This window comes from Ailuropoda melanoleuca, chromosome 13 (genome assembly GCF_002007445.2).
Source record: "Ailuropoda melanoleuca isolate Jingjing chromosome 13, ASM200744v2, whole genome shotgun sequence".
NCBI classification, from domain to species: Eukaryota; Metazoa; Chordata; class Mammalia; order Carnivora; family Ursidae; genus Ailuropoda; species Ailuropoda melanoleuca.
The window spans coordinates 12901068-12917958 of NC_048230.1; the positions used below are offsets into that span (position 1 = coordinate 12901068).

The 16891-nt window shown below is 37.8% G+C and overlaps 1 protein-coding gene and 1 long non-coding RNA gene across 2 annotated transcripts; one reads left to right on the forward strand and one right to left on the reverse strand.

Moving 5' to 3' along the window:
- Positions 1-335: 335 nt before the first annotated feature.
- Positions 336-3887, reverse strand: LOC105239357. Its single transcript, XR_858198.2, has 3 exons — positions 3741-3887; positions 2363-2413; positions 336-540 (listed from the first exon to the last, which is right to left on the reverse strand). It is a non-coding gene; the product is annotated as an uncharacterized LOC105239357 (long non-coding RNA).
- A 6-nt stretch (positions 3888-3893) lies between these two features.
- On the forward strand, positions 3894-16285 carry RNFT1 (ring finger protein, transmembrane 1). The gene is made up of 9 exons (XM_002923312.4): positions 3894-4104; positions 5584-6041; positions 6228-6304; positions 7950-8050; positions 9551-9704; positions 10330-10488; positions 11593-11658; positions 14618-14719; positions 15391-16285. Exons 2-9 carry the CDS (start codon positions 5639-5641, stop codon positions 15523-15525), a joined length of 1197 nt encoding a protein of 398 aa, XP_002923358.1. The 5' UTR covers positions 3894-4104; positions 5584-5638; the 3' UTR covers positions 15526-16285.
- Positions 16286-16891: the final 606 nt, after the last annotated feature.

Consider the following 16891-nt stretch of genomic DNA (forward strand, 5'->3'; position numbering starts at 1 on the left):
CTAAATTTGGTCTTTAAAAATATATATTTCCAGGGCACCCGGCTGGCTCAGTTGGTGGTACATGCAAGTCTTGATTTCGGGGTTGTAAGTTCAAGTCCCATGCTGGGTGTAGAAATTACTTAAAAATAAAATCTTTAAAATATATATATTTCCCATTTTCTTTGGTAATACCACCAATTTACTTCTTCTAATATTCATAGCTTTCCCAAATTGATTTATCCAACCACCCAAACTACAAAAGAGAGATTCATCTTAGACTTCTTTTCACTCCACATCTGCTTGGGTCACTTAGGGTAACAGCTAACTTTTTTTTATCAAACAAACCACTCCAAATCTGAAAGTTTAAAAGGAAATATTTATTATATCCTGTGATTCTGTGGGGTGACTAGCTGATTCTTCTGGTCTGAACCATCTTAGTTGGAGCTGGATGGTCTAGGATGGCCTCACACATATGTTTGGGGCCTCAAGCAGGAAGGCTGAGATGACTGGGACACTTGGGGCTTCTCTCCAAGTGGTTCCTCATCTTCTAGGAGGCGAAGTCTGATTTGATTATATGGTGGCAGAAAGGTTATTAGCTGTAAAAGGGCAAGTCCCAACATGCAAACATTTTTCAAGTCTCTGCTAAATTACAACTGCTATTATCTCAATGGCCAAAGCAAATCACATGAGTTAGGCAGTCTGGGAGGGGACTACCCAAGGGTATGGGTATAGGTAGTCATGAGAAGGCAGGCGTAACTGCAACAATTTATCACACTAAATTCTATTTATCTCCTTATAACCCCTCCAATCTCATTAATCCCATTTTACTGAGGAGTTCAAGATCTTCTCATCTCCTACTTAACTATTTGTAATAATTTCCTAATTAAGCTTGTATTACTGTAAGCTATCAGATTGTGAATTTACTGTAAAATGTAAATCTTGTCACAAAACTCTGCTGCTTAAAACTCAATAGCTTTCCTTTAGCCATTAGAATGAACTACAGAATAAATTCCTAAATAAGACAGAAAATCTTTCATTTTCCAGCCCATACTTATTCTTACCATTCCCTCATGTACACTCTACTCTTACAGAAACAACAACAAAAAAAATTAATTCCTTCCAAGGGTCGTTGTATTTCAATACCATGCCTTTCCACATAATGTTTTTATCTGGAATGCCCATATACTGCTTGTGTCCTGGCAAATTTCGACATATTCTTCAAGATTCATCTCAAATACCACAAATTTAAATGAAGCAGTTCTTTCCTAAGTTAAATGCTCCAGTTCTTGCTTCCACTGCATCTCATACAACCTTCAATTATACTGTTTATTCCAGTACACTACAATTATTTGTTTGGAGACTTGTCTAGCCACTCATGTCACTGTGGGAGGGGGACTGTAGTTTTTTTTTTAATGTCTACCTCTCCAATATCTAATACAATTCTTGACATTTAGTAAGTACTCAGCAAATGCTATTTGAATTAATCAATTAAAATGCCCGTTTCCTATATTCTAGATGCTAGTGGAAAGAAAATTTATCAAATAAGTCTGTCACTGTCAAATCTTGTCAACTCAGTACTCTTTACTTCTTCAAATGTTACTTTTCAGTCAAGTTGTTTGAGTGGAATGCAGTTCCAAGGATACCAACAAACTTTCAACATGTACCTGCAATGTGTTATGAATGTGTTAAAATAAGAATTTACTGTGAGGTGTATAAATGTATTAAATTTTAAGTGTACCTAACGTACTAAAATTATCAATGTACTAAAACAGACTGATGACCCACTGTAGCTATAGCTAAATTACATGAGACTGACTTTTTTCTGTTTCCCTAAATCATCATACCTTTTAAAGTTTAAAATAAAAATAGGGGCGCCTGGGCAGCACAGCGGTTAAGCGTCTGCCTTCGGCTCAGGGCGTGATCCCGGCGTTATGGGATCGAGCTCCACATCAGGCTCCTCTGCTATGAGCCTGCTTCTTCCTCTCCCACTCCCCCTGCTTGTGTTCCCTCTCTAGCTAGCTGTCTCTATCTCTGTCAAATAAATAATAAAATCTTTAAAAAATAAATAAATAAAATAAAATAAAAATAGCCATGTTATAGATGGGATGAAAGGATATATACAAAAATATGTCTCCTTGAAAAATTCACAGCAGTCCAGAGCCTGGCCCTCGGCCTTTGCTACAGTCCTAATATTTGTGTCCCCAACAAAATTCATACACTAAATCCTAATGTCCAATGTGATGGTATTAGGAGGTGGAGACAGGTGATTAGGTCATGAGGGCAAAGCCCTTATGAATGATATTCCAAAGAGTTCCCTCCACCCACCACCATAGTATGATACAGCAAGAATAGGAAACAGATATTCAAGGAAACAGGTACTCACCAGACACCAAATCTGCCAGCACTTTGATGTTAGACTTCGTAGGCTCCTGAACTGTGAGAAATAAATTTGTTGTTTACGAGCTAGCTAGTCTATAACTTTGCAGCCCAAATGGACTAAGCCTTACTAACCCAGAAACCTAATTTGTCAGCAAGACTTACATTAATCAAGCTCATGGAGACCTATGAATATTAAAAAATAAATAAAAAGCCCAATATCTTAATCAACAGTGTGAAGCAGATCTAATACCAGTTGGGGAGTGAGGTGGGGGGTGGAGAGTGCCTCTCTAACCAAGGGAAATGATTTGGTGATAGAACGAATCTGACTTAAGTACAACCTCAAAGTGGATAATTGAGGTTAAACAGTGTACTGTTGCGCTGGTACAAGACAAAATAAAGTGCAAACAACTTCATGATTAAGAAGCCTCAGAAAGTACACACCACCAAACTAATCTGGGCAGAGTTGTGAATGGTTGTTAAGTCAGGGAGTGACCAATAAAATGACAAAACACCATTCATTCCACTAGATAGTCAACTCATAGCATATATGTGCAAATTTATTGTCACTAATGAAGAAAGAAAACCCCTTGCCAAGTAAGTTCAGACCACAGGGCGTGGAATATTTAATTCAAAACTGTAGGAAGACTATTAAAAGTTTTTTACTTGACGTCAATTTCTGTAAATTAAAGGTAAAAAGCTTGCAGTTCAGAATGGAAAGGCTTTTGGTAGTTGTGCGGGATGGGGGAAGATTCATGAAATACATTAAATATCATTTAAAATATTTTGGCCGGGCATCAAGAGGTGGGGTTTTGTTTCTTTTAAGATTTTTCTTAATAAACTTTTCATTTTAGAACTTAATAGCGAAGATAGCAGAGTTCCCTATATCCCATACAAAACAGGGTTTTAAAATTTAACTTCTACTTCCACCGCCACCAAATCTCTCTCCGACTTCTTTGCTTGTCCTCCCTCAAGTTTTGAGGGCCTAACTCAAACGGTGCAACTTTAGGATCATAACGAAAAGCCATTTCAGTTAAAACTTCACCACCCAGCCACAACTTGGTCAGTGGTTAAGTTCGAGAAACGCGAACGCGAAAACCCGAACGTTCTCGCTCCGCCCCGCTCGTCCAGAGACGCGCCGAGCCCCTCGCTGACGTGGCTTCTCTAACTTGGGTCCCAGGAGACAGGCGCGAAGCCGCACCAGGGTGGTGGGCAGCCTCTACAGAGCAGGCGCCCAGGATCCTGCAGGACGAGCCGGGGCCGGCCTAAGACAACCCCCAACGTCAGGCCTCTCCTCCGAGGGCAGGTTCCCGTAGCCAAAACATTTTTAACCTCAAAACGTCCAGATCTCTGAGGCGTGTGGCGGATTACATGTATATACGCACATAGATGACGGCGGCTTATTGTTTAATGCAGACGCCTGCAGGCGGTCCTCAGGAGCAGCCCCACTTCTCTCCACAGCCACCACCCTCAGCGGCCTCACGCCCGCCGGACACCCCGGGCGCAGCCGGTCCCTAGGCGCGTTGCGCGGGAGCGGGTACGCGGCGGGCAGCGCACGCGCGCGTGAGGACGTCGGGGGAGCGCGCGTGAGGACGTCGGGGGAGCGCGCGCGCCGCCGCCACCAAGCTGGGCCGGAGTTGCAGGTAGTGGGGTTTGAAGGTGATGGCCTTGATTGAAGGCCTCGAGGCGGGGTCTCCCGCTGTTGCTGCAGCCGCTGCCGGAGCCTCCGTTCACTCATCGTCATGAGAGGTCAGGCCTGGGGGAACCGGGCGGAGGCGAGGGGCCGCGGCGAATGGGGCTCTGGGAGTCGGGGGGAAATAAGTGAGGCACACGAAGCTCGAACGTGGGTGGAAAACTCAGTCCTGGGGATTCCGGAAGAGTTGTGTGCGTTTGCTTGTCTTAATTTTTTCGTCCCCTTTCTTGCTTGTGCTTGGAGGAAAGTGGGAAGTTTCTACGTTTTTATTTGTGGATACAGAGACTGTCCGGTCCAATGCCGGTCTCCGGAGGTTTGAGGGAATAAATAGCACCTGTGGCGTCGGAGTATCGGTGAAAGCCTTTAGTGAAAGGCATTGAAAACCAAACGGCCGTACAGTAAATGAAAAAAAAAAAATTCAAACTCAGGAATGAAATAGAATGACAGAACATACCCTGACGTTAACCCTAGCTTCCTCCTACGGGCAGTCTGGGATAAGGCTCTGGGTTTCGTGACACTGGAATCCGTCTTCCAAGGCTACCCACACTGGCCATTTAGGGATCCTTCCCTGCCAGTGTCTTTTGCCCTTCCCACCCTCCACCTCCCCAGAGATGATGGCATTTTTAATGGGCAGACTATACAACTCTATCCATACTCAGACTAAAGAGTTACCTGACAATTACATGGCGATTCCCCAGGTCTCCCTATTTTAATAGTATTTGGGTAGCATTCTTTTGTGGGGGAAGGTAATACTCTTGGAAGTAGTTATTAGAAATCTTTTAAGGCTTGGGAAAGCTATTTCACCATAAAACAAAATTTGTAGGGGCGCCTGGGTGGCACAGCGGTTAAGCGTTTGCCTTCGGCTCAGGGCGTGATCCCAGCGTTCTGGGATCGAGTCCCACATCGGGCTCCTCCGCTATGAGCCTGCTTCTTCCTCTCCCACTACCCCTGCTTGTGTTCCCTCTCTCGCTGGCTATCTCTTTCTCTGTCAAATAAATAAATAAAATCTTTAAAAAAAAAAAATTTGTAGGTCACCTAAGTGAAATGTTTATTATTAGTTTTTCATGATATTTTAAAAGGCATTAAGTTTTAATGTTTTTTCTTCCTAGCCTAAGCATTAAAAAATACCGCCTCACTTTTATAAAAGGTATAATCTCCATCAGAGATGAAACTGCTGTTGAGTAAATGTACTGAATGTATTCAAGTATGAATGAGCATTGGTACATTATTAACATCTGCTGGGCACTCATACTTTGACTATTTTGCTCTTTCCTTCTGTCATTAAAGAAGAGGGCATCCGAAACTAAATTTTTTTTTGTAGCAGATGTTCCCTAAAAAATAGTTTGGGTACAGCAGCAGAGCCTTGGCATTAAGGGAAGGGGGCTGTGTCTAGTAACAAGTGATAGATAATCTGAAGGTAATTCATCAACTATGACTATTGGCCTCTACTGTAATGAATAAAGGATTCCTACTGAGCAGTATATTGTCTGTATTTAACTGTTCACTTAGAATATTTTCTGCTCTTCGATTTTTAGGAGATAGAGCCCTGAAGCAAAGAAATCTGGATCACAGAAAAAGTATTCAAGGGTCATGCAAGCCAACTGTAGCCAATTGCACAGCCCTTCAGGAGCTGCAGGCAATGAGAATGCCTCAGCCTCCCAATGTGTCCATACAAAATTGACAAGAGAAGGTTCTTGTCTTCATTCTGGAGATGTTCATATCCAGATAAACTCCATACCTAAAGAATATGCTGAAAATCCAACCTCCAGAAATACAAGTTCAGGTGTCCATAGCTATACCCATGGATGTATACACAGTCGCTTACGGAGTCACTCCCACAATGAAGCAAGGCAACCTGATGATACTGCCACAGAGTCTGGAGATCATGGTAGTAGCTCCTTCTCAGAATTCCGCTATCTCTTCAAGTGGTTGCACAAAAGTCTTCCATATATTTTGATTCTGGGTGTCAAACTTGTTATGCAGCATATAACAGGTAGGGTATAATAAAACATCGAATTCTTTCATTGTCAGTTAATTTTTTTCTCTATTGGTAATCTACTTGAACCTTTGTATTTTGTTAGCTTTTAAAATTGTATGTGTTTCCGTTAAATTCATGTCATTTATGCTAGCTCTTGGATTTTTTTTTTCTTTCAATTAACTGGAACTTATTTCCTAACAGGAATTTCTCTTGGAATTGGGCTGCTTACAACTTTTATGTATGCAAACAAAAGCATTGTAAATCAGGTTTTTCTAAGAGTAAGTATAACAAGTAACTAAAAAAACTATTAAATGTTTCTCTCTGTAGAATTAATTATATACTCTCTTTTGAGAGAAATAGGAATTAAGATCGTTTTCTTGACAAATTTAAATAGACATGTTAGAGCATCCATGATATATTAAATTTTGTTATCTAAATGATCTGTCCTAACGCTAAATTGTTTCACTTCATTTTCTTTGTATGTTGAGTCCTGATAGAAAAACTAGATAGGATTAAAAGATTTAGAATGCACTATTTGATGTGATTTGTCAAGTGCCTTCATATTTTGAGTAATTTGACTAAAGTAGGTAATATAATATCATTAAAAACTTTAGCTATGGGGCACCTGGGTGGCTCAGTCGGTTAGGTGGCTGCCTTTGGCTCAGGTCATGATCTCAGAGTCCTGGGATCAAGCCCCGCATCAGCCTCCTTGTTTAGCTGGGAGCCTGCTTCTCCCTCTCCCTCTGCCTGCCGCTCCCCCTGGCTTGTGCTCTCTCTCTCTCTCGGTCAAATCAGTAAATAAAATCTTTAAAAAAAGAAAAAATGTAGCTGTTTCCCCATAAAATTTAAAATAAATAAAATGTATATCAAATAGGTATTAAACTATTTAGGTCTCTCTTATTTAAAGAAAATTAAACCCAAATAGTTTTTCCATAACATAAATTATAAATGATTAGTCATATAAATTATTGGAGAAAATAGGATTAGGTTATAAAATTTCACCTTCAAGCAACTTTAAAGGGCTGTATCTGTGTAAAGGACTTGGATATTTGTAGTTAGAACCTATCAAACCCTAAAAATGTCATTCAGCGTTTAAAATAGGTAAAACTTTTAATTAAACTAGTAATTAAAATAAGGGGCACCTGGGTGGCTCAATCGGTTAAGCATCCTACTCTTGATTTCAGCTCAGGTCATTGTGAGACAATGCCTCCGTCAGGCTCTGCACTCAGTGGGCAGTCTGCTGCTTGTCCCTCTCCGCTCCCCCTTCCCCCACCCCACGCATGCTCTAATAAATAAATAAAGTCCTTAAAAAAAATGTAAGTGAGGGGCGCCTGGGTGGCTTAGTCGGTTAAGCATCTGCCTTCAGCTCAGGCTCCCTGCTAAGGAGCCTCTCCCTCTGCTGCTTCCCCTGCTTGTGCTCTATCACTCTGTCAAATAAATAAAATCTTAAAAAAAAATTTTAAGTGATATTAATAACAAATCACCTTGTTAAAATCCTCCTGAATTGTTTGAAAATTTTTTAAATTATACTTACAAATCCTGATAACTTAAATGCATTTTTAAAGTTCTGTTTTGTCACGGAGGCAAAAAATAGGGAGCTTTGCAGTGGTAAAATTTGTCCTTGGACAGGTCCTTTATGTCAGCTTGTAGAAGATTGGGCTTCTTTGAAACCTGGTTAATGTGGGTAATGTTTTAATATAGTGAAGAAACTTGTATTTTAAAAATTTGTTTAAATATGAGTTCTGTTTTGTTCACTAAAGCTACATAGTGTGATGATGTACAATTTATCAATATATTTTTATTAAGATTAATCTATTAAAATGTTCTAAGTTAATAAATTACTCTTTAAATAAAATAGTTTAATGATACTTATACGTCTGGCATAATTCATAGTAACAAATTATAAAATTGTTTATTTTTCAGGAAAGGTGCTCAAAGATTCAGTGTGCTTGGTTACTGGTATTCTTAGCAGGATCTTCTGTTCTTTTATATCACACCTTTCATTCTCAGTCACTTTATTACAGGTAATTTGAGGTCTAAATACACAGTCACATTTTTTATGTAATCATTTATTCCATAGCACTTTGCTATCTTAACTTGCACATAATTATTGTTAGAGTTTAATTTTTACCTATTCTTCTCCTTCCAAGATTAATATGTCTAAGTGACTTACTCACATTTGTATATCAGTGTCTTGGCTTATAGCAGGTACTATTTAATTTTTGATACTTAAATTTTCACTTATATAATCAATAGTTTTGAATACCATTAGGTTGTTGGTGGTGGTCTTTTTAAATTTTTACTTATTTTTGACAAAATAAAAATTATATATATTTAAGATATACAACATGATGTTTTGCTATATGTATACATTATGAAATGATTACACATTTAAGCTAATTAACATATCCATCACCTCCCATAGTTATGTGTGTGTGGTGAGAACACATGATCTTTGTTTTAGAAGCAAGGAGAAGACTTACTAAAGGACAGTAGTTAAGTTTCCATGCAGATGGAAGTGTTTTGAATTTCTGGCTTTAATCAGATAATGAGAAGTTTTGGCTTAAGTAGAGCTAGAGAGATGTGAACAATCTGGGATAGTTTGTAGGGGAACCAATAGCACTCATATTGCATTGGGTGGGTACGTAGGGGGTAAGAATCCCAGTCTTAGCAACTGACTAAGCAACTGTTAAGAAACCCAGTCTTAGCAACTGTCTGGATGGTGATGCCATTTTTGGGCTGGGAAAGACTGGGGAAGGAACTGGTTTTGATGGGAAAATCAACAGTTTTGCTTTGAACATGTTAGGTTGGCGAGGCCATATAGAACTGTAAAGTGATTATAGCTATATGTCATGAGCTTAGAGTTAAGGTTTAGGGCTATAAATTTTGGTGTTATCCAGCATATGGTTGATACCTAAAAACTATGGAACTCACTAAGACTAACTAGGAAGGAAAGTGTAGACAGGAGAGGGAGCAGGACTGGACATGCCTACAATTAGAGGAGCAGCAAAGGAGATTTAAGGAATCATCCATCACATAATGAGAGAACAACTAGAAGAGTGATGTTAGAAGTCTAGGAAGAAATAATTCAGGGAGGAAAGATGGAAAACAAGAAGTGACCTTTGAGTTTAGCAAGACAGAATTGATGATCTTGACAAAAGCAATTCAGTGGAAAGGAGGGAATGGAACCTGGATTGGGGTTGTTTGAGAAGAGAATGGCAGATATCTAGTATTTAGTGAATTTTTTAGATTACGGGCTAGCTTTCCAACCATGACATGCTAGGAGGACTGTTGTTTTTCTTTATTCTATGGAGGAAAGATTTGAAATTTAAACATTTGAAAAGTCTCTTTAAATAAGCAAAATGATTTTCCATTCTGTTTACATGAACTCTAACATCTTGCCAAACTCAGATTTTTTACACATCAAATTAAAGTAAAATATTTGGTAGCAAATTTAAAACCCCTATCAAAACTTGACCTTTGTGTGTTGCTCTGGTTAAGTTTTGATGTTTTTCTCTTGGTAGCTTAATTTTTTTAAATCCTACTTTGGACCATTCAAGCTTCTGGGAAGTACTTTGGATTGTTGGAATTACAGACTTCATTCTGAAATTCCTCTTCATGGGCTTAAAATGCCTTATTTTGTTGATGCCTTCTTTCATCATGCCTTTTAAATCCAAGGTAAGAAACTAAACATGGTTTATTGAAAAAATGTTAGCACACCACATTAATGCTATTTAGTCTTTGTTGGAATGACTCTTTTATAACTTTTCAGTTTTCTAAATAATATAATTTAAATTATCTGGGTTACCTCAGACTGGCAACCATTTGCTCAAAGACTTGAACCCAAATATTAATCTAGTCCAATAAAATAAGAATTATATTTGCTTCAGAATAATCTAAAAATCAGTCACATCACATATAGAAAAATAATATTTAGATTTGTACTTCTGTTCTTCTCCAGGGCTTTATCAATTAATAATTGATAACTGACTATATTCAGTGTTTTTCCCATATTCAGTAAAAATTTTAATATAAATTTTTATAATCAGCAAAAATTTAAGTTTTACTTATAGTATGCATAAAAAATTTTCAGTGTGTCATTCTTTAGAAATTCTTGGGAAACAAACCACTCAGTAATTGTAAGTACAATGTTGAGATCGTCAATCATAAACATCATCATCATGAAGATTAATTTTATAGTTATTGTGCCATATACTCGTGATTATTTCAGTCCGATATGAAATATCTATGCTGTGTATATAAGTACCTTATCTAGCTCTGTTTTCTTTTTCCTTCTTTTTAGGGTTACTGGTACATGCTTTTAGAAGAATCATGTCAGTATTACCGAACTTTTGTTCCCATACCAGTTTGGTTTCGTTACCTTATAAGCTATGGGGAGTTTGGTAATGTAACTAGACGGAGTCTTGGGATATTGCTGGCTTTACTCTACCTCATACTAAAAGTAGGTAACATGGGGCACCTGGGTGGCTCAGGTCATGATCCCGGAGTCCTGGGATCAAGCCCCATGTCGGGCTCCCTGCTCAACAGGGGAGTGTTGCTTCTCTCTCTTCCTCTGCCCCGCCCCCACTCATATGCATGCGCACATGCGCGCGCTCTCTAATCTTCAAACAAAAGTAGTAACGTTATAAATCTTCTCATTGTATAATGGTTCATGTGATGATTACAGATTTGACGTACAACTGCTTTTGTCTTTGAGTGTTTTATAGTTTATCTTCATATCACTAGTTTGAAGTAATGGCAGGTTCTGTATCTGCTTAGAAAAGGAAAAATGGAGGGGCGCCTGGGTGGCACAGCGGTTGGGCGTCTGCCTTCGGCTCAGGGCGTGATCCCGGCGCTGTGGGATCGAGCCCCACATCAGGCTCTTTGGCTATGAGCCTGCTTCTTCCTCTCCCATTCCCCCTGCTTGTGTTCTCTCTCTCGCTGGCTGTCTCTATCTCTGTCAAATAAATAAATAAGATCTTTAAAAAAAAAAAAAAGGAAAGGAAAAATGGAAATACATATCTTTATCTTAATCCAGTAGTTCTCGGATTTAATTGGGGGAATGGACCTCCACATAGCATGGGTAGAGTAGAACATACCCATCCCCAAAAGTAGTATCTGTCATACACAAAATTCTTGAACTGGTATACTGTCCTGTTCCCCTCAAATTAATATGAGACTTTTAAAAAAAAATCTAAGTATGGGGGTGCCTGGGTGGCTTAGTTGGCCCAGGTCATGATTTCTGGGTCCTGGGATCAAGCCCCATGTCAGGCTTTCTGCTCAGCCAGGAGTCAGCTTCTCCCTCTGCTCCTCCTCCCTACTTGTTCTCTCTCTCCCTCCCTCTCTCTCTCTCAAATAAATAAAATATTTTTTTAAAAAAGTTGGCTTAAATCTATAAATTGAGTAAAATATTCCATAATTGGATTTTAAATATATTTAGAAAGTAATGAATTTGCAATGAGCATTAAGTTAATATCAGTATTTGATATTATGGGATTTTAGCTTTGATCTCTGGGTTTAAGAGGGCTCTTTGAATTCAAGAATTCTCTCTTATTTCCTCTTTCAGCTTTTGGACTTTTTTGGACATCTGAGAACTTTCCGACGGGTTTTGCAAATATTTTTTACACGACCAGTAAGTACTTTTTATCAGTTAAAAAAAAAAAAACACTGGGGCGCCTGGGTGGCACAGCGGTTGAGCGTCTGCCTTTGGCTCAGGGCGTGATCCCGGCGCTGTGGGATCGAGCCCCACATCAGGCTCTTCGGCTATGAGCCTGCTTCTTCCTCTCCCACTCCCCCTGCTTGTGTTCCCTCTCTCGCTGGCTGTCTCTATCTCTGTCGAATAAATGAATAAAATCCTTAAAAAAAAAAAAACACTTTTTACCCTTCTTCATTAGAAAAATGTTTTAGTTCATAAGTTTTACAAGTATGGATTTCATAGGGCGGCTGGCTGGCTCAGTCAGTAGAGCATGTGACTCTTGATTTTGGGTAGTGAATTCAAGCCCCACATTGGGCTTAGAGCTTACTTTTAAAAAAAAAAGTGTGGATTTCATAATTATATGCTTTTTTAGTACTTTGGCACATGGGGCTATGATAATTTTTTATTTCTATGATCAGTTTCTGGACTTGAATGTTGACAGCCACCTAATAGTTGATGCACTACTTGTATTTTTGAATGTGCCACTTCAGATCACATGTTTATATACATTCCCTTAAAAATCTTGTCATGAACTTTTGTTCTTCCTTTTTTAAAAATTCACCTGGAGTGCCTGGGTGGCTCAAGTCATGATCTCAGGGTTGTGAAATCAAGCCTTGTTGGGCTCTGCGCTCAGCAGGGAGTCTGCTTGAGATTCTCTCCCTCTCTCTCTCTCTTCCTCCTGCTTCATCACCCCCACCCCCACGCTCACACATGCTCTCTAAAAATATATAAATTTTTTTCACAAATGGTGGCTTTGTGTACTTCCATTAACTCTTTAGCTCCTATAAAAATGTTCTCATTATAATTTATTGTGTATATGAGAAAAGCTCATTACCAAAAATGTCCGTTGAAATTTTCTTACTGGAAAAATTTCCCCACCAAGTCAATTCTGTAATCACAAATAAGTTCACAGCATGGAATTTAACAGTAAATTGAGACTCCAGTGTCAATTACAAACTTTATTATTATGTGATTCCACTGATATTAACACATTACAGGGAAAGGCTCATTTGCTATTTAGTAGCCTCAAAGGTTGTCAGTACTCAGATGTAGACACTCTTTGGCTAGATAGAGCTATTAACATTTTATTTTTTTAAAGTAAGCCCTCTGCCCAATGTGGGGCTTGAACTCAAGACCCCGAGATCAAGAGTCACGTGCTCTACCAACTGAGCCAGCCAGGTGCCCTTAGAGCTAATTTAATAAAAAGTTTTGCGGCATCCTATTCAGACTTCTTTCTTTAGACAGGTACATTAAAATTGAGAGTTCTGCTTTGATGAAGTTTATTCAATTGATTATATGAGTACGAGCCATTTTATTATAATTTAGTAAGGCGTGTGCTGAAATACTTCGATATTCATTCTCCGTGAGGCATAAAGAGAAATCAGTCATTGATACTCTTTATTCTTGAGTCTCTCATGAATACATGTATATACACATTCCTTAACTCTGCCAGGGAAATGGCAATCACCATCAAAATAAGTCTTCACCTGAAGGGAGTCTGCAAAATGCCAGACAGGAATGTTGGGGTTTTTTTTTAAAGATTGATTTATTTATTTGAGAGAGAGTGGGAGGGGCAGAGGGAGAGAGAATCTCAAGCAGACTGTGCTCAGGCTGCCAAGGCAAGGCTCAGTGTCACAACCCTGAGATCACAACCTGAGCTAAAAGCAAGAGTCTGATGCTTAACTGACCCTGCCACCCAGGCACTCCCAGGAGTGCTACTTTAAAAGTTTGTCAGCTTATATGCTTATGTATCGTAGTGCACTCTGCTAATGACATTTTAATGAAGGGAAATTGGCACCAAGATCATCCATCAGTATCCCAGTTTGTTTCTGGAATCTTTAACATCACCAGACTCAAAAAAAAAAATCTTATTTTTAAATATTTTTGTCCTTTGAATCTTGTTTGATTTTATTAACTCTCAATATTTAGTAAAATAAGTGTAGATCATAGCCTCGGGTTGAGTCAGGTCATGCTTTGGTCTTATTATGATGACTGAACTTGGGTATTCTTCTCTTCAGCCACCTTTTCCTCATTTCTACAAAAAGTTGATCTCATTGGCAACATTTTGTCATGTCTAGTTAATGACTATATTCTATTGAAGTTGGTGAGGAAGTTATTAAGGTCTTAAAGAGATCAAAAACTTTAAGGACTTTAGGAGAAAAGGAAATTCAAAGAATTGCATTATCATTCAGTCTGTTTTGAAAGTATAACTCTACCATGACATTCTGCAATTCCAGTTCTTTTGTAGAATTTTATTTTTTTCCTAGTACTAAGTGTTCTCTGACTTTTATAATTAAGGATGACAGACAAATTACTTTTAGATTTAGTAACAGGACACTGTTCAGTGATCCCCAAACCTTCTTCATATTCAGTTCACTTAGAGAGCTTTTAAAAATTAGATTCCTGGGTCACATCCCAGTATGTCAGTCTCCAGTGTGGAGCACAAAAATCTATTTTTAAAGCTGTCTCTACATGAGTTACATTCAGCCAGCCAAGCTTTGAATGGACTGTTTTGAACCAATGCCATAGGTAATAAATGGGCTATTTGGTAATACCGGGTCACATAATACATGAATATAGATTTTATCATAGTTATATTTCAGATTGCTTAGTCTTTTAAGCCAGTTGAATTTGGAGCACTATCATTATTTGGGAAGCCAATGAATCTAACAATCTTCCAAGATCCTATTGTGTATCTAATGAGTTCATCTGGATGCATGCAGTCCATCAAGACATGGTTCTGCATGCACAGTTCAGCTTTGGAATGTTTGTATCCTTCAGGAGAGTTTTCAAATGCCTAGTTCCAGGAAGATTTGAGAAATACAGCATCATCTATGTATTTGAATGACCAGAAAGAAAGAGATTTGTAGATGAACAGAACTTTTTATCTTCATAGAGTTATGGAGTGGCTGCCAGCAAGAGACAGTGTTCAGATGTGGATGACATTTGTTCAATATGTCAAGCTGAATTTCAAAAACCAATTCTGCTCATCTGTCAGGTAAGTATATTTTTTAAGCATACCAAATACAGCACTTCTCTGAGTCACAAGTCCTATTTTATATTAGTTAAAAGGAAAGATCTACAATGTTTAACCTAAAGTAGCATTCAGGCCACATACTAGTAATTTCTTACCTGTAATTAGGGGGTTTGGTAGATTAGCTAAATCTTGTCCCTTATGTTCTAATGATTTGTATGCAAAGGAATGTATTCAGGGAAAGATAATTCAGATGGTAGACAAGATACCAAAGTGACTGGAAAACAGGCTACCTTTAACAACTGGACACTAGTCTTTTAGAGTAATACCAGCATTTGTTATTGGATTGTGTAAGGCCCTTTCCTATCCTTTATGGCAGTTACACTCAGAGACTTTAAGCTGTGAAGTCATTATACTTACAGTTATCGTACAGGGATAGCTTATATTTTATATATATATTTTACATATAGCTTATATTTTACTAAAAGTTGTTAAATGAAGTCAAAAGAACACTAGTGGCTCTACTACTGACACTGCTTTGTGTTCTTGAATGTCATAATTGTTTTCTTATTTGTAAAATGAAGGGATTAGTGCTCTCCAAAATTCCTTTCAGCTCTAGAGTATGATTCTCTGCAATGTGATTTTAAAATTAAAATGTTATCAAGTATAAAGTCTAATTTTTAATTCCCTTACAGCATATATTTTGTGAAGAATGTATTACCTTATGGTTTAACAGAGAGAAAATGTGTCCACTGTGCCGAACTGTGATCTCAGACCATATAAACAAATGGAAAGATGGAGCCACTTCATCCTACCTTCAAATATATTAACTTGTATAAACTATGAAGGCCACAAAACACTAATTTCATTTGGTTACACTGACTATTGATAAAGACATTAGAATGGGTTTTCAGGACTAGAAGTTAAGGAAAATGTTTCCAAATGGTTTTAGATTATTATAGTAAGACTTAAGTGTGTTGTCTAATTTATCGAAAGATTAAATGAAAGAACCTTATGTTTTAAGAAATATATAAGTAATGTTCAGCCTAATGCATATGGAACATTTATTGTCATAATTATTTGACAGGTAGTTGCAATGTTAAATTGTGAATGTTTTCTCATTAATGTTACCAAAATGGCAATTGGGTAACTAAAACTAGTGGTTTTAGAGGAACTCAGGTATTCTTTTCCTGACATTGTTTTCAGAATAAAGAATATTTTTCGTAATATTTTAAGATACACATTATCTGAAAGTAGAATTTTCTTTAGCATTGACTTTTGTAGTTCCCATTCTAAAAATTCTTAAAATTTTCATAAAGTTTGTATTTTTAAATGAAAGTTCTAAAAGCTATTTTTTATCTGTAAACAGATTTTCTAAGTGAAGATTAGTTTACTGAGGATGATATATTTTAATACTGTATTGTTCTCTGTAGTATGCTTAGCAATCAAATGAGAATAGATTATTTAAATTCATTGTGGACCTCATACATACAATCCTGCTGTCAGCTTTAATGTACGTGGATCTTGCTTTTTGTATAGTACCATGAACTATCTTAAAATAACTATTAAAATAATCACATGGATTACAAACAGCTGGCTTCACTGATGATTTGAAAAGTATGACAAATGAGACCAACTCAAACTCTACAAAAGAATTCCCCTTATAAAGTCTTTTCAAAAAAGTTTTGGAATCATGCTAGAGTCATCGTTACTTGGGAGATCAAAGCTTGCACTCAGAAGCTTCCATGAAAAGCCTTAGATGGTGTAGTTTGTTTGCTTCCAGGTATTCGTGCAGGGTGATAGAAAAGGCAATTAGGCAATTTCTCTCTTTAAGGCAGAATCAAATCTTTAACAGAGGTATGAAGGGCTGGTTATATCTAGAGTAGAAGTTTCTGCCCATTTTCTCTATTAGCATTAATCAGTTTGCACACAAGGAAGAGATAGTGGAAAGGAAAAGGTGGGAGGTAGAAAACAAATTTGCAGTATTAAGACAAAGTCTAAGGACAGTGACCAACCAGCCACAGATTAAGTCACTTTCATACCTGTATAGCCACCCAAATTGACAAAAGAATATTAGAAAGCCTGTAACTATTTTTCCTACAAAAATATTGCCAGGGTATAAGTACAACTGTTGCTATTCAATGATGATATATTTAACTCTGTACTTTGAGAACAGTTGCAAATACTGAAACAAGC